Source organism: Tyto alba, unplaced genomic scaffold (assembly GCF_018691265.1).
Source record: "Tyto alba isolate M040663 unplaced genomic scaffold, T.alba_DEE_v4.0 Super-Scaffold_40, whole genome shotgun sequence".
In the NCBI taxonomy this organism is placed as follows: domain Eukaryota; kingdom Metazoa; phylum Chordata; class Aves; order Strigiformes; family Tytonidae; genus Tyto; species Tyto alba.
In genome coordinates, this window is record NW_024881316.1 from 21050150 (window position 1) to 21076312 (window position 26163).

Here is a 26163-nt window from a genome sequence, read left to right on the forward strand (position 1 = left end):
ATTTAACTCATTTACATCATAAAAATATTAGATTCATAACAGAAACATTACTTTTATCTCTTCCCAGCTGCTTATGTCCACTTATATCAAGCAATAGCAAAAATTACAGGATAACAATTAGAATACAAAAGCAGTATAATTAATCAGTGTAGACATCAAAGTGAATATTAATCAAATACAAAGAAAAATTTAAAAACCCCAAAGTTTTAGGAAAGCAAACAAAAATTTTTGTATAGTTATTGTGTACTAGCATATACTGTTAGACACAAGCAAAATAGGTGTATAACAGCAGATTTTTTCATAAATTAATCCTCAAAAATACAATTCCATGACTAGTATAAGATGTGATACTTTCTTAGCAGACACAGAATTAGGCTATAAGATGGAGCTAAATCACCTGTCACACCAAAGGTTGGATTTTTTTCTTTAAACTTTGATACCTACAGAAGTGAATGGTATGGTGTAGTATACGATAGTATGACAGGCTTTTGGGACTGACAAATAAGATTAAGCAGCCAAAGGGAGTAAAGCAAGAAGACTACTAAAGAGTCAGATACAAATTACCAGAATTTTTGTTCAAAATATACATTATACTGAACCACAGTAAAAAGTCACTGCCCTTTTCCTTGACAGTCAGTCTGTGGTGTGGTGTTTTTATTTGGAAGATAAGCAGTCATACATCAATTATTGGTTAACTTATTTTTGAAGACACAAATAACTGTGGATTCTGCCCAGCCATGTTTTTTTGTTTCTCTTAGTTGTAACTTTCTTGTTCATAATAAATTTTTTCCCCATAGAAAATATGTATTTTCAACATTATCAGAAAATCAAATACTGACAAGCAATTTCTGAATTTCATCTGAAATAAATTTGGCTGTTAGTTTGTTTTTTTTTTTTTTTTTTTACAAAACCAGGTTTGGAAGTACTGAAACATTCAATGCATTTATATAAATGGCACGAAGCAGTCCATCTTAAAAAATAAAGAGACCACAGCAAAATAACTTTTTAAAAATCAAGGTATAGAATCTTGAAAACCAATTTAAAAATTTATTTTTGTTTTTAAATAATCTCTAATTTAGTTTCAAATAATAAATACCTAGAATTGAAATTATATAGTTTTATTTTTTCAGTATTACTGTAACAGGTATTGGCACACATCCTTGATCATTAACTGGTATTAACTATAAGTAATTGTGATATTAACAGTTCCTCTGTTACAATTTGTTATATTCCATAATTTATTATATGTTTCTCAAATTATTTCTGCCTCTATTAAGAAATCCCTCTAAACTAATGTATGCTAACTTCATGCTAGATAATATTGCTTAGTTATAGGAAGCATTTACTGCTGATGCTGTTGTGTCAGATAAACATGGGAATTGTTACTTCTTAGGAAATTGATCTTCATCTTGCATATCATATTCTCATATTTTGTCTTTTTATATCTCAATTCTCAGATCTCATATTTCAGAGTACAGCTGTGTTTTGCCAATTGATGGGGTTAACACAAAGGACACAGACACCAAGCTAAATAGGCTTATTTTACTTTAGTTTAAAGCAACAGAAAGAATAAGCAAGGTAATGCACCTAGTCATTACTACATAAAGCTGGCTATAGTGATTAAGAAAGATACATCACCAGTTGCCCTCATACTTTACCATCATCCAGACCCATGCATCACCTGGGGAGCCCCATCACAGCGAAGGGTCGGAGAGCCTTTCCCGGCAATTGGGAAGTCCCATGCAGGGCGTCCACTTGTAGGTGAGGTCTCCGTCTTTGCTGTGAGAGGGTCCGGCTTTTATACAGTTTAACAAACAAATCTATACAAAATGCACGGGAGATATCTGGTAGATTGACATGCCTCACTCAGGCGTGTCCGGATCTGGCCAGGATCTGGGCACATCTGAGGAGTTTCTGTTTTTCTTTACATTTGGGATTTTTAATTACTTCCTGCTGTTTACTTATAGTTTTCAGGGATTGTTCCCAGGGTTGCATTTCACGCTGATAAGATGCTGGTTGCTTCATGCTGCTGATAAGATGTTGATTGCTGGTCAGGGAATTCACCCAGAATTCAACTTTGGTTTGAAGCATATTGTTTGGGCCTGTTTTGTTTCAAGCTATAGCACTAACAAATAATTTCCTTTGTTCTTTCCATTGTTGTCCATCAGCCTGGGAACTAAAGTTATGATGAGATAGGATTTATCAATAGAAGAGTAGTGTGTAGTTCCATAATTAATTCCAGTTAACATAGCTTAATGAAAACAGATCACATCAGATAAAGTAGATTTAATGAGATGACCTGACAGACAGTGATGGAGAAATATTTTCTGCTGCAATTCACTCATTAAGTAAAATAAATCATTTAATGGAGCAAGTTCAGTTTTAAGGAAAAAAAAATCTAGGTCCTGATGACATTTAATGAGTATAGCCAATTAGACATATTGACACAGGAAAGTTGTTTTGTTTCCAAATAGATGCATATTCTGCTTTTTGTAGCACATCCACCACACATCCCCTGCCCCATCCAGATGAAGCAGAAGATACAACAGTTTGTACAGATAGATGTGCATGTTATGGCCAACTGCCAAGATAGTTGTAAAAGATCTAGAATTCTGTCTAACAGAAATATTGGAATTTTTTTTTTCCAAATTAGCTAAAGTTCAGAAATTATTATTAATACATTATTGAGCTTTTAGGCTTGAAGATCTGTGAAGTAGTTCTTATTTTAGTTTTTAAATTTTACTTAGAATTATAAATTAGGAATTATTGTCCCCTGTGAGTGTTTTTAATGGTCCTCATGGCAACTTGGTTTTAGATTTGATCTGTTTTAGGCTTAGAGGGCAACTGAACACCACACAGCTCTTCTCTCACTCCTTCCCCCTCATGAATGGGGAGGAGAAAATAAAACAAAAGGCTCTGGAATCAAGACAAAGACAGGGAGGGATGACTCTCCCGTTATGGTCAGGGACAAAAGACAGACTCATTAGGGGAAGAAAAAAAACACATCAAATTAATTTGAATACCATCATTACCACTGACTAATTTTCCAATCAAACAGAGTAGGACAGTGAGAAATACAATGACATCTTAAAAACACTTTTATCCTACCCCTTCCCTTCAACTGATATTAAAGAATTGGGAAAAGGATTATATTTCCCAGAGTTGCCATGAATAGTCAAAACATTTAAAAACCCCCACTTGCGGAGCCACGGATGAACGACACGCCGAGACGGGTTCAGTGTGGGTGATAGAGCATCAAACTACTTTATTGGTCCGGGTGCATATACTTATACAGACAATGCTAATTATTATGCCTACTAGTCACTAGCTGATTGGCTTAAGCTCTAAAGGTCATGTTCACACGGTCCACCTACTTGCAGTTAGCTTACAGCACAAGCTTCTCATAACACTAAGTTTCTCATGCTACTATTTCTAATTCCTCATGACTTGTTTTCGATACACAACAGTACCATAACACCATCGTTACCAAACCATCGTTACCAAAACACTGGGTTTCTCAGACCACTATTTCGAACCTGTTTTCGACACACCACAGTACACAAGGCCGAAGCATCCTTGACATTCCTCATGTATCAGCAGCTGCGAGCAGCTGCAGGCAAACCCTTGTGAGGCCCAGCATCAGCAGCTAGAGCAGGCTCTGATCGTACAATTGCTCGGTGGGCTCATGACCCTTGTCTCTGACCCTTGTCTCCAACACCCACTTTATTTGGGCTTTGTATAAGGTCAAAGATATGAAGTTTACTTTGTTAGCTATTTTCTAAAACCCAGAAAGGTAAGATTTCAGCGTAGCCTCAGTTTAAGAAATCCAGGTATCATTTGGACATAACAGGTGACAAATACAGTATCTTAACGTTACAAATATTCCTCTTTTAAAAAATACTGCTATGTAAAATTCTGTTATTCATTATTGAGTTGTCAATTATTGCAAGAACCCTGCTATTGAACTTCTCTTGTTTTACAGCTGAGGTGTTGGAATCACTTTTAAAAATCTATATAATCACTGTTAAACTTCTGAAGAAAATATAATATAGCTTATTTTTCTTTGCTATTTGTCACATAGGAAAATTTTTAATTAACACTATTCTGATTTGGCAACTTTATCCTAAACACCTCCACCTACTATTAGAAGACAGGGGCCAAAGTTTTAAGGAAAAATTTAAATTAAAACAGATTTATCATAAAACATACTTTTACAGTTATTAAAGTGTGAACCAATTGCAGTTTCCAATAGTCTATTAAATTTATCTTCATTATTTTGACATTATGATAACCTGATTCTTAAAAATACTTTTTAAAAACATCTGCCCACAGAGATACATTTCAATAGAAATTTCTATTCTTTTGGTAAATTTTATTTTTCTTAAATGGATTTTATAAACGAACAGTGGGTGTTCTTAATTGCTGTTGATAACATTTCCACATCACTTTTAAACTGTCTAAACCAATTCATGGCTATAGGTATCCGTTATCCTTATCTTTACATGAAGACAGGGAAAAGATGAACAATTCCTAAAGGGCCACTTACAGGGAAGAAAAAGCTGATTTTTCTTTTGCGGTAATCATACTGGTGCCACATGCTGACCATATGGGGGCATGTAGTGTTCTGTGTAAATTTCTCCTAGTGAGTTAGAATGGCTCCCACAAAGCTTCTAGTACAAGGATACTGGACAGTAAGAGCAAGTAAAGAGAGCATACAAACCAGGAATAACCTGGAATTGAGTTATATAGACACAAAAACTGAAACTAAAAAATGAATGACCTTATAAGGTCCATTTCCATTTACCTGCACCAGTATAGTGCAGAGACAAGGACTAAGCAAATCATACATAATCTCTGAATAGCAGGGTTGTGTTGGCAAGCAAATAAACACTAGAGCAGCATTTAAAGAAGAGTCAATAAACTGTGTTATCATTTTGGGTTTTATAATTACACTTACTGTTGGCCATTCAAAGCAATTATTTAAATTTTCTTTGAGAAGGGGTTTTGACACTTGAATTGGAAATTTTATGTAAGAATCATTGCCAATGTATGTCCTGGTGGCTTCCAAAAGAGCAGCAGAAATTGCTGCTGATTTCTGACTAGTGTTCATAGAGTGAAGTGGAAGTAGATTGTGCTGTTACAAAGGAGTAAAGCCAAGCAAAAAGAAGCAGTGGTTTTAACATCTATAAATAATTTGCAGAATATATGTTCTGTAAACATCAGCTGGTTTTATATGCCTAGGGAACACTGAATAATGAAAACATGTAGTAACATTCATACCTTTCTGAGACTTGTTCCCCAGTCACTCAATTTTTGCTTTCTTATATGGGCATGCATTTAATAGTGTTTATCAAATAGTATGATCCACTGTAACAAGATAGAAAAATTAATATAATAGAAAAGATTGGTATCTAAAATCTTGCTCTGCAGATGGCTCTGTGGCTGTTCATGCTATATTCTTTTGATCTTTTTCCTCACGACCATATATCAAAGCTATAGCTATTATATTTGAATTTTTGTGGTGAATCTGAGATCTTTCAACAACAAAATGTAAACCAAAAGGATATATGGTTGATAAAGTAAAATTGTGAGTACACATGAATAATCAGTGACACCCTGGGTCACACTACTGTACTTTAAGTTAAAAAAAAAAAAAAAAAAATAATGGAGGAAATATGTGCTAACGAAAGATTGTTGTGTTCTCCGGCAAAGCAGAAGAGGCTTGTATACTAACACAAAGAACTGACTTCACCAAAGCCAATATGTTCTTTCTGGGGGCACAAGGGAGGGAGGAGAGAGGAGGGGACCTCTCTTTCCCCTGTGTTTTTTTTCTTATGTCAGAAAGCTGGTACATGGCACATATTCAACAGAACTTGTGGAGAAATTACAGTCAGGAAGACAAGGCTCCAAGTTCCATTCCTAACCAGATGAGGTTTGCTCTTATGGGTGCAGAACCAGACCTGTCAGCCAGCTGCCAGGCTGGGAATCAATCTGCTGCTTTTGAGCAGAGTGGCAAGCAGTGCCAAGTCCCACAAGCCTGCGCTACACCCTATGTCAGCCTGAACAGCCTGTGTGGGAACTGCTGCCACACCTCCCTTTTGCTGCTTTGTAAGTTCTTCCCTGAGGAGTCAATTCCAGTCCTAATGCTCTTCAGTAATACTTTATCCTCAGAAGTAAATAATTCTCATGCAGAATTAGCTAAAATCTCCAGAACTGGGCTACATCAGTCACACTGCTTAGATCTCATAGCCATAAGAATGTCTCATACTTATGTTTAGAGAAGCCATTTGTATTTATTGCCGAAGTGGAGATATAAGTTCTAGATAACATGTCCAGAATTAAGAGGAAGTATAGCCAAGAAAAAACATTACCTTGTTTAATAAATGCAGTTCCTTAAAAAAAAAAAAAAAAAAAACCAAAAAAACAAAAAAACACTAGAGCTCTTTTAAAGCCCTCTGCACTGTATCAGTCAACATTTGTTTTCTGAGTATAAGAAAGTTATAAGGAAAAAAACATTTAATATATTTGGCATATTATATATTAAAACAGTTGGTTGGAGACATAAAATTATTATGAATATTTATAACTACTCTACTAGCAATGCTAGAAGGAATGAAAATTGGCACTGCAAAATCCACTGCTCTCAGATGCAACTTTTATACTTATGTACAACATAAAAATTAGATTATTGTCATTTGCCTTTTAAAACAAAAGCTATAGTCTTTCCTACTGTTTTCTCCCCGTGGACCATCTGAGCAATATAGTCACATCTCTGTGAAGTCACTTTGCTGCCACCATTAATTCTACTGATGTCTCTCCCATATTTGTCCTTCCAGATGACTCTTCAGACAGCAATAGTTCAAAGTCAGATACTTCCATTAGGGGCTAGTTTTACACAAGTTAATTAGTCCCTTTTCCTCCACACAGTAGCAGCAATTCTACAGAAGAGTTCACCTAAATTTTAAAATGTCATATACAGCTGTGTGCTTCTTCAGTATTTAGTTTGAACTTTATCAAAACAACCTTTTCATGCTTTTCTTATTCTTTTGAAGTAAACAGCATCAAAACACCCCAGGTACATTTCATATGTGCTGTTAAGTATTTCTGAGCAGTACAGAATTTAAGAACAGTAGAAATCTTCATGTAATAAACTAAATATCCTGCTTTCCAATAGTTAATTTAAATTAAAAATATTTAGTTAAAGCTCAGATTATGTAGTACCTTTATATAGTTTTAGATAATGTATCAACTGATCTGCTAGAATAGCATATAATTAAAAAGAGACAGTAAAATACATCAGAAATAACCAATAAGAATATTTTGTTTCATTTTTAAACAAAACTGCTGAAAATACATAGTTATTTTAACCCATTGTCAGTAAACAAAAGCATAAGCCAGCTAAAATAATAAAAAGTAAAATACATAAAATTGATATTACAGTGAAAAACATGTTATATGATCAGTATAAAACATTGCTTTTTATTAATAAATTGAAATATCATTTCTATGAGTTGTATGCAGACAAAGAGTAATTAGATGATTTTGAGATGGTGAAAGAGATGAAAAATTTGAGTTTTAGACAATACGAATGGAAAGGCAAAAATACCTTGTAAATTTCAAGAAGAAAGTATAAATGATCTTAAGAAAATAGTGTTCAAATAAGAATAATAAGCATATTTCTTATTAATTTTGTACTATAAAATAGTTACTATTCTACAGACCATATAACCTACAGCCCAGATGCTTCTATTTTATATGGAAAGAGATGAAATACATAAAGGTAGATGAAAACCTGTACGTGGGTAGAATGTCATGTTCATTCAAAAGGGATCTTATGCAAACATAAGTGTCTGTAATGCATTTCCACATTGTAGAAACACAAAAAGGACAATGTTTACAATCAATTATATAATTTCTTTGTTTTTCAGTAAATAATTATATTTTTTACTTCATATAGTGAAGGCAGAATCGATGTACATAAAAGTAACATGTTGGATACTAAATAGACACAATGTTAAAACCCACAACTCCTTAAAAAATTCTTTATTAAGCAATCTTTTAATCAGCTAAGGTCCTATATATTCAACCACAAAAAATACATAAAATAATATGTTACTGCCCTACATAACAGATAGGCAATTCAAGAACAGAAAAGATTAATTTCATCTTGTATGAAGAAGTTCTCCATCCAGAAGCAAATTTTATTGTCATTAAATAAGATTTTTAGTCTGTTTGCATCAATATAGGTCAACAGACATAAATTGATAAATGATATGTTCCTACTGGGTATATGGAAAAAAGTTTTCACTGTGCAATCAGTCAAGAATTGGAACAGGTTGCCCAGAGATGTTGTGCAGACTCCAAACTTGGATATTTTCAAGGCTCAACTGAATACAGTCTTGAGTAACCTGGTTTGATCTCATAGTTGAGCACACTTTGAGCAGGAGATATTATTACTCGAGACCTCCTGATGTTCCTTCCCACCTAAATTATTCTATGTACTATAGCATACAGTAAATAATTAATAAGGTGGTCTACAAATGATAAAACATAGCAACTTGCAGATGACATGTTAAATTTTAATGTTTTCAGTGAGATCATGATATTACTGAATAATATATTCTTATTGCATAATATAATATTATTTTTAAAAATAATCTGTGATTCCTAAATAATATTTTTACACTTCTCTTGCCAGTCCATATGTTAACTTCTTATATTCTCAATGCCTGAGACAAGACTTCATCAATTTTTCCTGTCCTAAAACTACGTTAGGCAATGCTGTTGTTCATAGATATTTAAACAGAAGTTATATGAGGACTGAAAATGTACAGTTTCTAGAAAATGCACAGTTTAATCAACTATTCCCCACAGTTACCTTGTTCGGATAACACATAGAATCATAGAATATCTCAAGTTGGAAGGGATCCATAAGGATCATTGAGTCCAACTCCCTGCTCCTCACAGGACTGCCTAAAACTAAACCATATGACTAAGAGCATCATCTAGATGCTCCTTGAACTCTGACAGGCTTGGTGCCATGATCATTTCCCTGGAGAGCCTGTTCCAGTGACCAACCATCATCTCAGTGAAGAAACTTTTCCTAATGATAATATATAGCAATGTAAATTGAAAATGTATTGAGTATATTTCAGTGTCAATTATCTCAAGCTCATAGTTAAGCCTCTAAACATTTGGGGATTTTTTTCTATAGCTATACTTTCATTGTTAGTAGATGATCATAAACATGCAATTTTATATCAGATTATAAGATATCAGTGCCCTTTTGTCTCTCCCACCTTAATAAGGTGTACAATCAAAATATTAAATAGTTATCACAATAGCTTGCAACCAGAATTCCCTTGTTCATCTTGACACTTCAGCTGAATATAACTAAAGTCATTAGACAGCTGTGCAAAATTTTTAAAAAGTTTTTATCTGGCATTTTCTGTTCTATGAATTTCCTTTTCTAGTGTAGAAACTGGTGGGTCAGGGTCATGAAACATTTCTCATATCTTGAAAGAATCAAAAAATCCTCCACAAACCCACAAAATTATTATAAAAAAAAATATTTTTTTAATGAAGCAGTGAATCAATTGACAACAATTATCCCCAAAATGAAAATAACCAGTAGAGTGAAAGCAGCATCTCATGTTAATTTTCTGTTGGTTGCATAAACCAATCAAAACAACAGTTAAAATATTTTTTAATATTTTTCACATTGAAAAACAATTACACAGATTTTCTAAATAAGATGTCATGTTTATTGAATGGTCTTCAGCCAACAGGAATTAAACTGGCATCCTGGAGTAGCAAAGGATCATGATAATAGGCATGCTCACTGAAAATTAGCAAACTCCAGCTTTGATTATTCACACTTAGGAGCAAATTAAACAAACAAACAAAAAAGCTTATGTAATATGAGTTTATGAGAAACATGAAAAGAAAGTAATGGTTGGGTCTTTCACAATTTCAATTTATACACTTTCATGATTCAACTAATCTAAAAGATTGGTTGCTTTTGGGTAAAAGAAAAATAGGCTCTGGGCCCTATTAGTCCCAAGAATAATCAATGACCTAAGAAATAAATCTGGACTGAATTTTACTACTATATTACTTTATTTTTATTAAGAACATAAGCTAAATTTTCCACTGTAAATAGAAATACAGATACCTTTCATATCAGCTGAATCATGATGGTTAATGGCAGAAGAGGTGACCTCCCCCCAACACCAGTCCGCATATTTTACAATTTTGTAATGGAACAGTACTGTATAAGAACATTGCATGTTCACACATTTCCACTGTAGATGTAAAAGCTGTTTGCTCAGCCCCACACCTTGCATAGCAAAGTATGCATTTAGTATATGGAACTGACAACTCTGTGTAACATTGAAATAAGTTCTTTTCCCACATCTCATGAAAAAGTTCAATAAATGAGCCAGTGTTGTGGTTTAACCTGAGCAGGCAGCAAAGCCCCACACAGCTGCTTGCTCACTCCCCCTTGGTGGGAAGGTGGAGAAAATCAGAATGGTAAAAGTGAGAAAATTAATGGGTTGAGATAAAGACAGTTTAATAGGGAAAGCTAAAGCTGTCCACACAAGCAAAACAAAACAAGGAATTAATCCACTGCTGGCAGGTGCTCAGCCATCTCCAGGACAGCAGGGCTCTGTCATGCGTAACCACTACTTGGGAAGACAGACGTCCTAACCCTGAATGTCCCCCCTTCCTCCTTTTCCCAGATTTTTGTTTCTGAGCATGATGTTATATGGTATGAGATATCCCTTTGGTCAGTTGGCATCAGCTGTCCCAGCTGTGTCCCCTCCCAACTCCTTGTGCACTCCCAGCTCACTCATTAGTGGGGTGGGGTGAGAAACAAAAAAGTCCTTGGTGCTGTGCAAGCACTGCTTAGCAGTAACTAAGACATCTCTGTGTTATCAATGCTGTTTTCAGCACAAATCCAAAACACCATGCCAACTACCATGAATAAAATTAACTCTATCCCAACCAAGAACAGCACAGCAAAATAGCTGAGTTTGAACTACTTTTAAACAAAATCACTTAAAATCAAGCCTGTGGTCAAGTTTAAACCACTTTTAAAGGATACAGAAATTCCCCAAATCTCTTATTTTCTGATTTCCCTATCTAATAAGGAGCTGGCCCCTTAAGATAAGGAGGATGGCTGTAGAAAAATTTCGTAAAAGTTCAGCAAGCCAACTCAGCACTGCTTATTTCTGAAGTACATAACCTATAATAAAATTCTTTAACCTTTTTAGTAACACCAGTAAGACTAGACACACTATTTCCGTGTACTATATTAACTTTGTGGTACCTTCACCAGCTGTTTTCAATATCACACAGTAAGGTTCTAGTATATGCTACAGTTCCTTGATGATTATTTTTCATTGTTCAATATCTGCCCTTTCTCCACCTACTACAAAACATCCAAAAAATTCACATTCTTAATTTCTCTTTCTAGGTTATAAATAAACATTAATAAAACTTCATTATTTTATCAAATCTGACTGTTGTCGTTTGAGCCTACTCAGCAGCTAAATGCCACACAGCCGCTCACCCACCCTCCCTCCACTTGGGAATGGGGAGGGAATCGGAGGGGCAAAGGGAGACTCTTGGGTTGAGATAAAAACAGTTTAATAACAGTAACAGAATAACACACTGACAGCAGTACCAACAGGTAATGGACAATACAGCTGCTCACCACCCACTGACTGACACCCACCTGCTCCTGGCTAGAAAACCCAAGCACAAAGGCACTGCAGTAACACTCCCAAAAGTGGCAGCCTGTCCCAACCCACTCCTGCCTTTATATAGTGAGCACAATGTCACATGACATGGACTATCGGCCAATCCAGGCCCAGCCCTCCAGCTGTGCTCCCCCCTCCCCCGCACACAGGTGAGGGCACTGGGGCCTGGGGAGCCCCTGGGGTCTCAGTGTGCTGGAGCACTCCTCCCGCTGCCAAACCAACAGTAACTCTAGTTCAGGCCAAACCAGGACACTGATGAAAAGAGAGGTGGCACCTGCTCAGACTGCACCAAAGAAATTAATCTTCCCCCTCCCTACGATATGTGTACAAATGGACTTGTACTTCAGCAGAAGCCAGAGAAATACCTATAACTATTGTTTTAGTTTGAGTCCAAAGGGCAACTGATCCCCACGCAGATGATCACTCACTCACTTGTTTCCACTCACAGATGACGAGGAGAAAATAAAACAAAAAGCTCAGGGATTGAGATAAGGACAGGGAGGGATGAGTCACATATTGTCTTCATAGGCAAAAGATAGAATCATTAGGGGAATAAGAAAAAAACATAGATCTAACTTGAACGCCACCAGCACCACCACTTAATTTTCCAATCAGAGCAGAACAGTGAGAATGACAACATCTTAAAAACACCTCCCCCACCCATCCCTTCTTCCAGACACCAGCTTTGCTCCCCATTTCTCCACCTCCTTTCCCACAATGCTGTAGAGGAGCAGGGAATGGGGTTACAGTCAGTCCATCCCCCGCTGTTTCTGCTGCTCCTTCCTCCTAAATGGGAGGACTCTTCACACACTTCATCTGCTCCTGCATGGGGTCCCTCTCACAGGAGACAGTCCCTAACTAACTTTCTCTGACATGATTCCTTCCCACATGGTATGTGCACCTGCCTGATGAAAATGTGGCTCTCTGGCTGTTGAATGTTTCCTGTGCCCTTGTTCTCAGGACTTTACAGTAGTAGGGGTCCTTGGCCAATAGGGGCTGATATTGTCCACACGTCAGATTCAGCTTGGGTATAAATGGAGTCCTTGGGGGGAGCCATTTTGAGCTAGTCCTGCTTGGAGCAGTATGTTGTAGGTAACGACTCTCCCCTTGGATTGAGGTGCTGCCCAAGGAAACTCCTTGGGGTTCCTACAGGTTGGGATGCTGTCCTAAGATGTTCCTCGGGGTTTAGAGTCTTTACCTTTTATTAGGTGAGTGATTGAGCATTTTGCGTTGTCATTAAACCCCTGGTTAGTGTTTCGGGTTGTTGTTAAACCCTAGAAGTTTGTGTGGTGATAGTTTGTTCTCCTCTTATGGACATTTGAACCTGCTGTTCGTATGTTTACAGAGTGTTGATTAATTGCGCACAAAAAATAAATTTTGCTTTTTTATTGTCAATTGATTAGGGAGTTTCTGCAACACCACAGGGATGCAGCTCTTCACAGACTGCTCCAGGTTGGGTTCCTCCCACACGTTGCAGTCCTCCCAGCAACAGACTGCTCTAGCACAGGCTTCCTTCGGAGTCCTGGTCTTCTTCAGGTGCAGCCACCTGCTCGGGCGTGGGGTCCTCCACAGGCTGCATGTGGGCACCTGCTCTTCTGTGGATCTCCATGGGCTGCAGGGAGACAGTCTGCCCTCTCATTATGGGTTGCAGAGGAGTCTGCTCTGGTTCGCCTCCCCCTCCTTCTACTTTCTTCAAATAACCTTGGTGTTTGCATAGGTTTTTCCCTCACAACTCCATCTCCTCCTCCCAGATTCCTCTTCTTGAATATATTATCACAGAGGTGCGGCCACCATTGCTAATTGTCTCAGCCTTGGCCAGAAACAGGTTTGACTTGGAGACAGGGGAGCTTCTACAAACTTCTTATAGGCACCACATCTGTAGCCCCTGCCCCTCCACCAAAACCCCACCACAAACAAACCCAGCACAACTATAAAAAATGTAGCTTCTGCTTTCCCCCATATGTCTACCTGAAAAATGAAAGAATATAATCTCTATTAAAATTAATTAAAGCTATGCCATTTTTCTGCCCAGAGCTTAATAGTGCTACCTGAAATCAGTGATTCACATGAATGAGCATGTCATATTAGAGATCACACAATCGTAGAATGCTTTGAGTTTGAAGGGACCCTTAAAGGTCATCTAGTCCAACCCCCCTGCAATGAGCAGGGACATCTTCAACTAGATCAGGTTGCTCAGAGTCCTGTCCAACTTGACCTTGAATTTCCAGGGAGAGATATGTAACACCTCTCTGGGAAACCTGTTCCAATGTTTCACTACCCTCTTTGTAAAAAATGTCTTCCTTATATCTAGTCTGTGTCTACCCTCTTTTACTTTAAAGTAAAAACCATTACTCCTTGTTCTGTCACTACAGGCCCTATTAAAAAGTTTGTCCCCATCTTTCTTATAAGCCCCCTTTAAGTTCTGAAAGGCTGCAATAAGGTATCCCTAGAGCCTTCTCTTCTCTAGGCTGAACAACTCCAACTCTCTCAGTCTTTCCTCATAGGAGAGGCATTCCAGCTCTCTGATCATCTCCATGGCCTTCTGGACTTGCCCAAACAGGTCTATGCCCTTCTTATGCTGGGGGCCCCAGAGATGAATGCAGTATTCCACGTGGGGTTTTACAAGAGCAAAGTAGAGAGGGAGAATCACCTCCCTCGACCTGCTCACCATACTACTTTTTGTGCAGACCAGGATACAGCTGGCTTTCTGGGCTGTGAGCACAATTTTTTTCTCAATCCTTTCATGCCCCAGCCAGTATTGATACCATGAGTTGTCCCAACCCAGGTTCAGAACCTTACACTTGGCCTTGTTGAACATCATGAGATTCACATGGACTTAATTACTGAGAGTAGATAGGTTCCTCTGAATGGTATCCCATCCCTCATGCATGTCAGCCACAACACTCAGCTTCGTGTCGTCTGCAATTTGTTGAAGGTGCATGATGTAACTCATTTCATAATATCTTTGGAATACTAATGAGTGGCAAAGGCCCTAGCCCAAGTTCAGAGTGATTAGCTTCTCTTATAGCATCTGTTGATGTGGGAGGTGAAATCACAGTGGAATAGTAACTTTCCTTACCTTTTTTACAACTGCTATATATCTATATGTTCATATTTGTTATACATCATAAATGAAATCCCATTTAAATAAAAATTCTAGATCATCTGATTTGTCCAAAGGATGAGAGAAGAAGGGAAAAATAAGTGACTCTTCTTGCCAGGATATTCCCCTGAAGGTGCTCTGGGCTTCCTAAGAGAAGTTTGAAGAAAATCTCCAGACCTAGACTGTCACCACAGAGACCCCCCACTGAAAAACTGACCTCTGCATTAACTTCACTGCCAACACATGAAAGAAAATCCTTTCTGGGCTGTGTATGCCAGAGTATCTGAAGGGGTTCAGGAGTTAGTATCATCACAGCAGACAGGATATTACAACTGTACAAGGAGAAATCTGAACCTCCTTTGCAGGTCCCTTAACAACTCACATCTGGGACCAAATGAGTAACAGAGGTCAGCCACTTCAGCAGCCATCAACAACCAACAGTGTAGTAATGACTCATATAGAATAAGCAGGATGTGAGGAACTTACATACTCTGCTAGCTCCGATATACTCTAACTGAGATAATGATAAAGAAGAAGCCTAATCAGAGCATTTTCACTGAATACTTGCTCTCTGTGAAGTGGAAGAAGAAATCCCACACCAACATCACTTAAGAGCTATAAAAATGGAATTTCTGACCTTGGATTTTTCAAACCTCTACCAGTATGGAATTTGTTAGGCAGGATACCCGTGTGACCAAACTATGTACTACCGTTATGATTCAGCTCCAGGAATTTAAAGCAGAATGTGTTACAGTAGTATTTTTTATAAAATTAGAAGCAGACTTTAAAAATTTTTCGTTAAATAATTGTACCTTACATTATTATTCTTTTTTAATTTCAGTAGTAATGTAATTCTTAAATTACAGATAGTAATGTAATTCTTAAAAAATTACATATAGTAATGTAATTCTTAAAAAAAAAAAAAAAAAAAAAAAAGTTCACCCTGTGCTAAGTTAGGACCAACACATTTTCTCTTTTTAAGCTAAAAAGTCACTCATGTGCCCTGGTGTATTGTAGGCTAATGAATCAATCTTATAAAGTTTTAAGACCTTAGCCATTGCAGACATGACAGAATATATTGACAGCTATAGAATTATCGTCATTTTCATTTTTGTACACAGTTTGAAGGAAAAAGTATCATAACTTTCCTTCTCATAACAAGACATGTATTCCAATTGGAAGAAGGAAGTGATTAAAAAGGTCTCCCCAAATAAGTCCCTCAGTGTAGTTCACTAAGTAGCAACATGTTTGTTAACTATGAACTAAATTTCCATATGTTCCTTGCAGTTATTGTCTTCCCAGTTTGAGTGAATTCTACAGTTTCACTTAGGAATGCATTTCACATACAAAAATATTGTAAGTAGAATTTTTCTTTCTGGTACTAGGCTAAGAAGTTTTCTTTTATTTTATTTTAACAATTGCCATAGATGCATCAAGATAGAAAAATAAAATTACTCTTCCTTTTTTGTCATTTTGTCAAACAGCATGTGCTGAGTTCCTTAAATGTTTTGTCATAAACCAGTCACTCAAGTTACTAATGTTGAGAATACCTATAGGAAAAATTGATAAAATGAACAACTGTAAGGATATACACATCACTTAGACTGTGTTTGTGGAATGAGTGAGGGGAAAAAAAAAAAAAAAAAAAAAAAAGAAGAAAGTCTAAGGGTAGGAAAAAACAACATAAAAGAATATGTAAGACAAAACAAAAATTGAAAGCATTCATACCCAGTTTGATCCCTAAATTCTTGGCTGAGTTGGTGTTTTCTCCACGTACTTTAAAAATATCAGAGGACCCTATACACACGAACATCCTCATTTTACACCTCACCTTACCAGACAATTGAAAACAGAAGAAAAAGAAAAAGTTTATTGTACCATTTTTCAACAAAACTACCAGTATGCTATTGGGGTGATTTCAATTCAGCTAGAAAAAATTACTTAATGTTGATGGAAAGTGCTGGCTTAAACATGTCTAAATCCTGTCCTTTAATTATTCTCAAAACAATCCAGGTATAATCTGGAAATAGTGATTTAATTCCTGAATGCTGTCTTGCCAGTAATATGCTTCACCCCAGGTGCAGAAAAGCCACTTTGCTAGAAGAAAAGTAATAGTATTAGTAAAAGCATAGTCAGCATATCAGGTGAAGTCATTAGTCCCCCCTTGTGAGGCCACCCCTAGAGTACCGTGTGAGGTTTTGGACTTCAATGTACAAAAAAAAGACTGACAAAATTGGAACAAGTCCAGCAGAGAGTCATCAACATTGTGAAAGTGTTGCAGCACATGGTGTATGTGAAAAAGCTGAAGGATCTGAGTTTGTTTAGCCTTGAAAAGAGAAAGCTGAATGGGGTTATAATTATTTTCTTCAGTTCTCCGTTGGGTGATCATAGACAACACAGAGCCAAACTTTTCTCAGAAGTGTACAGCAATGGAGTGAGAGGCAGATGGCACAAGTTACAACAAGGGGAATTCTGACTACATATTAAGAAGAAATTGTTCACAATGTAGTGTGAGTGTAGTTAAGCACCACAACAAGTCGCCCAGAAAGGCTGTGGAATTGCCGTCCTTGAAGGTACTCAGACCTCAACTAGACAAGATCCTGAGCAACCAGCTTGGATTTTAAAGCTGACCTGCTCTGAGCAAGGAGTAGGACTATATGACCCCCAAATATCTCTCTCAACCAAAGTTATTCTGGGAGTCTATGAATGTAAAATATATTGTAAAATATATAAAATATATTGACATACAGAATAAATAATATTTTTTTATAGATTTCTTTGAGGGAAGCTTTATATATTGAATGGCAAAGGTAGATGTACCCATAGATACAGTTACTTAAACATGCTACCTTGTTTTCACGTTTTTATAGTAGTGTCAAATTTAAACAAACATCAGGAACAAGGACAGTACATAGGGAGTGGTAGGTGTTTCTGGACACTGAGGGAATGAAATCAGGAAATGGCAGTCATATACGGGTGTTGTTTCAACAGAGAGATGCAGGGATAGGAAGTCAGAAAATAAGGACTAAGGAATATACAGCCACTGGAGAAAATTATGTTCTTCCAGGCCCTAGGAAGGTAAGTCACACTAATTCTGTTGCATATCATGCTCCTCTTACATCTGGGTCACTCAGGAGACGACAATCCACTTTAGCTATCTGCTGTTTCATTAGTTCATCTCAGAGATTTACAATGTGGGATTTCCATCACTGCAGTTCTTTTAAAAGCTTTACTTTGTGTCCTGGTTCTCATTGGGATAGAGTTAATTTTTCTTCTTAGTAGGTAGAATAGTGCTGTGTTTTGGATTCAGTATGAGATTTGGTATGAGAAGAATGTTGATAATATACTGATATTTTTAGCTGTTGCTAAGAAATCAAGGACTTTTCAACTTCCCATGTCTTGATAGTGTACAGATGCACAAGAAGTTGGGAGAGAGCACAGTCAGAACAACACAAATTGGCCAATGGAATATTCCATATCATACAGTGTCATGCTCAGTATGTAAATGAGTGTTGACTGAGAAGCTTGCTCTCTCTTCTGGGATTGTGGTTTTGGGATTTTTTCTTCTCTGGGATTGCTAGCCAGGAATGGGATGGGCATCAGTTGGCAGGTGTGTTGTGCATTACTCGTTTGTATTTTTTATTATAGCTATTATTATAATTATTATTATCATTATTATTTTAATTTAATTATATTTCAATTATTAAACAGTTTTTATCTTAACCCACAAGTCTCCTTACATTTACCCCTCCAATTCTCTTCCCCATGCCCCAGGTAAGGGGAGGGTGAGTGAGTGGCTCTGTGGTGTTGGGCTGACAGCTGGTTTTAAACCACAAAACTTGGCTACCTGAATACCTATAATTTTTACAAAACATGTATATCAGTTAGGGAAGCTAACATGAGAATGTTTACAAGACTGATAAGTCAGGCCAGTTTTAAACATCAAAACAAAACTTTACTGAATTAATTCATAAATAGCATACATGATGTTAATAGTTTTTACACGTTACTAGTCATTCTCATTACACCTACATTCTATTATCCTATAACACTTAAATTCTAAATTATCTGTGATTATACAATACTATGGGGCTGATGCCATTTAGTTAGTGCTGATAGCTATGGTGTTTGGTGGTTCTTAGTTCCCAAGGTCAAGGTAATACATCTTGTGAGCTCTTTAATAAAAGAAGTTATTACTGAAGAGAGCTTATCTTCTTTTTTCTCCACCCTTCCTCTTCATATTTGATGTTTTATGCTATTATACACACACACCCCCCATTAAAAAAGGAGGATCTCTGCTTCTCCTGAAACTACTTGCATTGGGTTTTTTTTGTGTATTGCCAGTCATTCTTCTGTATTCAGTAATATGTCCTCCCTATTTTCCATGCCTTATGCTAACCTTGTCCTTTGACAACTTTTTGTTACTTGTATGATGTGCAACTACACCCATCTTTGTACCTTTGGTGGTCATATTGTACACATATTCATATTAAATGCTTATACATTGTCCCTGGCTACACCCTCACAGTGTTCTGATAAACTTTCATGATACTGTTGGCTATACTTTTTTATTCCACTTATAATTGGATTCAAGGCAAGCTACTATTAAATTATCAGGACATTTGTAATTTATAGGTTTCACATGACCCTTTTGAGAAGTTAGTATAAGCTTGTATTCCAATAGAATATTTTCACTGTAATTTATTTTTGTGTTTATGGTTCTAACCAGTGTCTTCCATTTTTTTTAATGGTGCATCTTGGTCCTTTAAAGATATTGAAGTAATATGATTCTGCCAACACGTTTGTGTCAAAATAATGCTTAATGATAATTCTAGAATAATAATGGAATAATAATGCTACATGCTTTTTCTTGTGTTTTAATTACATATTTTTGTAAATGAAACTCTGTCCAATGAGTCATGATTGTATTGTCGTTGTCCCAAAACAAAAGACATGTATGAAGACTACCAAAGATATCACCGTTACTCCAGAGATTTATTTTTTTCTTAAAGGAGTAACTCTAATCTTGTACTCAAAAACTTCACTAGATAGCTTCAAACCTTCCCCTTTCCTCTGAAGAAATTATTTTTATTTACTTTAGTTCACAGATAGGATCATAATGTATACCAGAAACACCATATTATTTTTTGTCATTACTGTTTGGCCACTGTGTTTGTCTTGCAGACTGTATTAGTATTACTACTTGGTTTCTCCTTCACTTCCAGGACTTTTAAATCCTTTCTGCAGACAGTTTTTCTGTTCCTGCAGGCAGATCCATCCCTTACAGGCAGTAATTATCTTGCCATTTCCTCCTACTCATGTGTCCTCTTTTCCCACACTTTTTTGACAGACATGGTAGATGACTTCTGCCTCTCTTACCTGTTTTATCATCTGCAAATAGAGGCATGAAGAATAGTCTCAATCTAGATATAACACTGAATTCTACCATACTTTTACTTGGTAGTAAAATACAAGACCCAAATAATTTTCTACAAACTTGAACGTTAGTTTTTAATTTTGTGTTTGTTGTTGTTTTTTGTTTGTTTGTTTCTTTGTTATATCTAGTGCCTCTGTGCACCTGGATGGACAGGAGAATTTTGCCAATTTGCTGAAGATGCATGTTTAATTTACCCAAATAGTTGTTCTGATGGAGCAACTTGCATCGATATGAGCCAGCTGAGAGAGCAACCTTTGTTTCAGTGTTTGTGTCCTCATGATTTCACAGGTAAGGCATATAAAAATCATGTATCAGTCTGTAGTTTCATTTCCTTTTAAATATTCAAGTATAGAAATGCTGAATTTTCAAAAATAAGGACTAGAGAAGTGTTTGGAGGAGTAGTCACATCTCTGCATTTTCTTCCCTTTGCAGTGATGCCTACAAAATATAAATCAAACTTACACATTATTTTTTAAACTCCTAAATAAAGTTATATTAAGATCAGACCTAGAGTAAGCTTCAGTTTCAATTTAAAATACTGAGTGTATGTCTACATGTAGGAGTTCGGCATGTGAGCTAGACGTCTGCCTTCTCATTATAGTTCCCACAGATCTACTTAATGAAAGCAATGGAGTCTAGGGAGTTTGTTAGTTTATATCAGCCTGTATTTGTTCAGATAACTTTAGTGATCTTTCTGAGAGCTGAATCCCACATCCTATTTTAATTCCTTGGTGGTTCACCAAGGATTTATGAAATTTAATCTGGAGTAGGATTTACTGATTCACTTGACTTTAGAATAGTGAAGTAATAAGACCTGGTAAAGAAGTGTTTTAGGCTCTAAGCATCATCAGTAAGCATTTTCAGCAGGGAATTAAAACCATCTGTATAAAATTTTTGTTAGTGGTTGAAAGCATTTGACACTGTTCTGCACAATATCCTTGTCACTAAATTGGAGAGACATGGATTTGATGAATGGACCACTCAGTGGATAATAAATTGGCTCAATGATTGCACTCAAAGAGTTGTGGTCAATGGCTCAATGTCCCAGTGGAGACTAGTGACAAGTAGAGTTCCTCAGGAGTCAGTATTGGGACCAGCACTGTTTAACATTTTTGTTGAAGACATGGACAGAGGGATTGAGTGCACCCTCAGTAAGTTTTCCAACACCAAACTGTGTGGTGCAGTCAACACACTGGAGGGAAGGGATACCATCCAGAGGGATCTTGACAGGCTTGAGAGGTGGGCTTGTGCAAACCTCATGAAGTTCAACAAGACCAAGTACAGGGTCCTGAGCATGGGTCAGGGTAATCCCAAGAAGAATACAGGCTGGGTAAAGAGTATATTGAGAGCAGCCCTGCAGAGAAATACTTGGGGGTAGTGTTGGATGCAAAACGATGAGCCAGAAATTTGCACTTGCAACCAGAAAGCCAACTGCATCCTGGGCTGCATTAAGAGAAGTGTGGCCATCAGGTCAAGGGAGGTGATTCTGCACTCTCTACTCCACTCTTGTGAGACCCTACCTGCAAGTACTGTGTTCAGCTCTCGGGTCCCCAACATAAGAACATCATGGACCTGCTTGAGTGAGTCCAGAGGAGACCATGAAGATGATCAGGGGGCTGGAGCACCTCCCCTATGAGGACAGGCTGAGAGAGTTGTGGTTGTTCAGCCTGGAGAAGAGAAGGCTCTGGGGAGACCTTATAGCACCCTTCCAGTACATAAAGGGAGCCTAAGGGAAAAATGGGGAGGGATTCTTTATCAGGGAGTGTAGAGATAGTAGGGGTAATAGTGTTAAACTAAAAGAGGGTAGATTTAGATCGGCTATAAGGAAGAAATTCTTCACTGTGAGGGAGGTGAGACACTGGAACAGGTTACCAAGTGAAGTTATGGCTGCTCCCTCCCTGGAAGTGGTCAAGGTCAAGTTGGAAGGGGGTTTGGGTAGCCTGATATAGTGGAAGGTGTCCCTGCCCATGGCAGGGGGTTGGAACTAGGTGATCGTTAACATCCTTTCCAACCCAAACCATTCTGTGATTCTCTAAAACGCTTCAGGAGTGTTTCTCTTTCAGTTGGCTACAAAAGACTAGAAAATGGTTTAGATTAAGCACATTGGATTTTAACTGGCAAGGAAAACAATTTATAGTTTTTCTTCCAGACTTACCCTTTAAATAGAAGGTCATTTAAGTGGGATTCTACAATCCTTCATTAATTTTTGATTAGGGAGGGAATTGAAAGAGCAACATTGAGTGCGATTCACTCCAGTTTTAAGTAACATCAAGGAAATAGATATTAGTCATATGTATATCACTTTAAAGATAAGTGCTAAAATGATTAATAGAATATAAAAAAATAACCAACTGAAGGATTGACACATATTTAATATCTAAAGAATGAAAATTAAATTTGTCTAAAAAAGTGCTAGTAATACACAGAGGAAACAGACTTTAAATCTAGTATCATTGAAAAAGAAATCATAGAATCATATCCCAGAGAGATATAGCTATCAACCCTATATTTTCAATTCTATTTTATCACCTGTATGATTTTATTTTTTCAATTTAATCTTGGGTTATTTTTTATTGGTGTGACAACTAAAATTATGGATTTGTTAATAATAGTAATGTTTCACTACAATACTTCAAGGCTTTTGAAATAATAGTAAGGTCTCTACAATGTAATCATGAAACAAAAATCTGACAGGCTACAGTAAATGGCAATAAATGTACGCAATTAGTACAATTTAACTTTACTAAACACTGAGTTATATCTGAATTCAAGGTGGAAGTGATGTCAGACCTCAGGGACATTTTAGTATAAGGTCAAGATCATTTCCTTTGTGAAATCTCATTGCAAGAGGTTCTTTATATTGTAGTAGGTGTATTTATTTTTTTTACTTCTTTATATTTTTAAATAATCAGTTACTTCTTCACTCCTGTTCCATAGCACTTTTCATTTATACCTGTTTATTGTTTCATTTATGTGTTTGGGAAGGGACAGAGGGAAGCACAATGTAGCGGCAATTTTGGCATGTTTACTTGACTCCGAATTAAATAGCATCTGCAACGAGAAAGGCTATTGCAATTTCACATCTAATTGTTCTTAATTATGTTTATAAATTATAAACACTACAGCTGCAGTGTTTGCATTAACATTTAAATCATATTTGGAGCAGACTTATCTCAGGGAAAACAAAATATTACATGATCTACCATCCTCAGCTGTGAAAAGCAGAACTTTGATTCATAAAGTAATCAAAACATTTCATTTTGGATTCATACTCTTTAATGAAAACTTGTAGAAGTATAGAATATACACACACAAATGCAATTTTAAATTACCTTTCTTATTTCTGTTCATATGTAAAATACATTTTAGATAAATGACTCAGAAAAATATCCATGTGTTCAGTTTAATACTCAAAAGAAAGAATAAAAAGTTATAAAATATAGGTATTTTTGTTGAACAGATGTCATGACTTTTGTGCTTTCTATTTCCTTCTGCAGTTAGTTCCTTATTTTCCTTTTCTTTTTTCTCTTCTCTGAAAGTGGATAAAAACCTTTGTATCTACAATAGTGTATGTAAGTAACATGGCCTATGACATTGAAATGAAACAATCCATGTCAGTGATTTCTCAGGTTTTGCACAGTAGACCAATTGTCCTTTAAGAAGCTTCCTCTAATTAATTACTATCTTTCCTTGTGTATAGAGCAATCATATTGGCAGGAATTGATTGGGCATGTTAGACACTTCATTTAGTTGGTAAAGTCCTTTAATTAAAATAATCTTACCGCTGCTAAAATGAACTGCACCCCAAACAAACTCACCAACCAGAATTTAAAATACTACTTCAATTACACACTTTTTCCTCATCTTCAAACTATCCCTTTAGAAGACTCATTACGATCATTCACAAATGTATCCAAAATCTATTTCTTCTCTTTCTCTCATTGTTTTATTGATTTTAGACAGGGCTGCTAATTTTTACAAATATATGTAGAATAAATATAAACAAACTTGGAAGAAGCTTGCACTATTGAACTATGTAGGTAGTTTGAAACAATCTTCTATAGAAAGTATCTCTGGTGCCATAATAGCAGATTCTCTGTCCCAAAGAAGATATGGGATATAAAAGTTTCTGTATCTTTCATAATCTAGTTAATACAATGTTTACACTAGTGAACAAAACAATGACATGGCCTAATTTAAACCCTTTTATCTGGTCAAATCCACATTTTAAAATTCTTTTGTTCTCCAGAATACCGTGGTGACATTGTTTAGCCCTGGTGTGAACCTAAACACCACAGAGCCAGTCACTCACTCTCCCCAAGTGGAATGGAGGAGAGAATTGGAAGTAAGTAAGAAAAATTTTGAAAGTTGAGATCAAGACAGTTTAATAGGTAAAGTAAAAGCTGCACACACAAGCAAAGCAAAATAAAGAATTAATTCACTACTTCTTATTGGCAGGCAGATGTTCAGCCTTTTCCAGAATATTTGGGGAAGGTTACTAGTTCCTGATAAAGTACAGCGGAAGTCTTACAAGTCTCAAAGCTCAAATAAAAAGAACAGCAGCGTTTCTTCCATAGCTCGGTTCCCTGTACTAAAGGTTTTCTGTTAAAGAATCTTCGTAGCACCTTGGGAGGTCGCTATACCACAGGAGTGTCAATGAAATTACACAGCAGTATGTGTCTCAGCAACAGATGCTGTCATTTTAAACTTTGTTCTTTGCATTTTACATGTTATTACCATTGTAACCTTTGGAAGAGAAATTGTGAACACAGATTCCAAACATCAATAACCATGGACTGAAATAATGGCATAAAAGAAGACACTTGCTAAGTATTACTAGAAGAATTTATTCAGTATACTTATCTTCATTAAATGAATTAAAAAGAAACATCTTTCTGCTTTCCAAAGGATTCAATTTGCTGTTATAGAAGAACTTCCAGTGATAACTGACAGAAAGCAAAAATAACAACCTGTTGTTGGTTGAGCTCAGAGTGCAACTGAGCACCACAGAGCCGCTCATTCTCCTATTCCTGCCCGGCACTGGGAAGGAGACAATGACACAAAAGGCTTGGGAATCAAGGACAGGGAGGGATGAATCACCCATTATAGTCACGGGCAAAAGACAGACTTGTTAGGGGAAGAGAAAAAGAACAAAAATTTAATACAGACAATACTAAAAACAACACTTAACAGATAAAGTAGGACAGTGAGAAGCATTACCACATCTTAAAACCACTTTCCCCCTACCCTTACCTTCTTCTGGGTCTCAGTTTTGCTCCCAATATCTTACCTTCTCTCCACCATGGTGCAGGGGGCAGGGGATGGGGGTGCAGCCAGTCCTGCCACTTCTTCCTCAGGGTGGGGGGAACTCCTGGCATTCTTTTCCTGATCTCTCATGGTCCCTCTCACAGGAGACAGTCCTCCACAAAATTTCTCTGATCTGAGTCCCTTCCACAGGCCACAGTTTCCTGAGATGCCCTGGTGTGGATCATCCCTGCATGTTGCACCCTCTCAGCACTGAATTACAACAGCGAGGGCTTCTCCCCAGAGAGTCCCAGCCTCTTTTGGGCCCAATCACCTGATCCAGTACAAGGTCCTCCACAGACTGCATGTTGTCATATGCTCCACTGTAGACCTCCATGGGTGGCAAGGGGGGGCAGGCACTGCTGTGTCACCACAGGCTGCAGGGGGTCTCTGCATGGGCGCACTTTCCTCCTCCATTCTTCCAGTGACTTGGTGTTTGAATAGATGTCACAACTCCTCCTCACAACTCTAACTCATTCTCCCAGGTTGCCCTTCTTAAATAAGTTGTTGCAGATGTACAACCACCGTTGCTAATTGATTCAACCCTGGTGCAG

General features: G+C 37.0%; 1 protein-coding gene across 1 annotated transcript in view; it reads left to right on the forward strand.

The window, feature by feature from the left end:
- Positions 1-26163, forward strand: part of EYS (eyes shut homolog) — a 1055438-nt gene that overhangs the window by 188571 nt on the left and 840704 nt on the right. The window contains exon 8 of the mRNA XM_033002767.2: positions 20434-20593. Within this exon, the coding sequence (XP_032858658.1) occupies positions 20434-20593 (160 nt within the window). The remainder of the gene's footprint in view (positions 1-20433; positions 20594-26163) is intronic.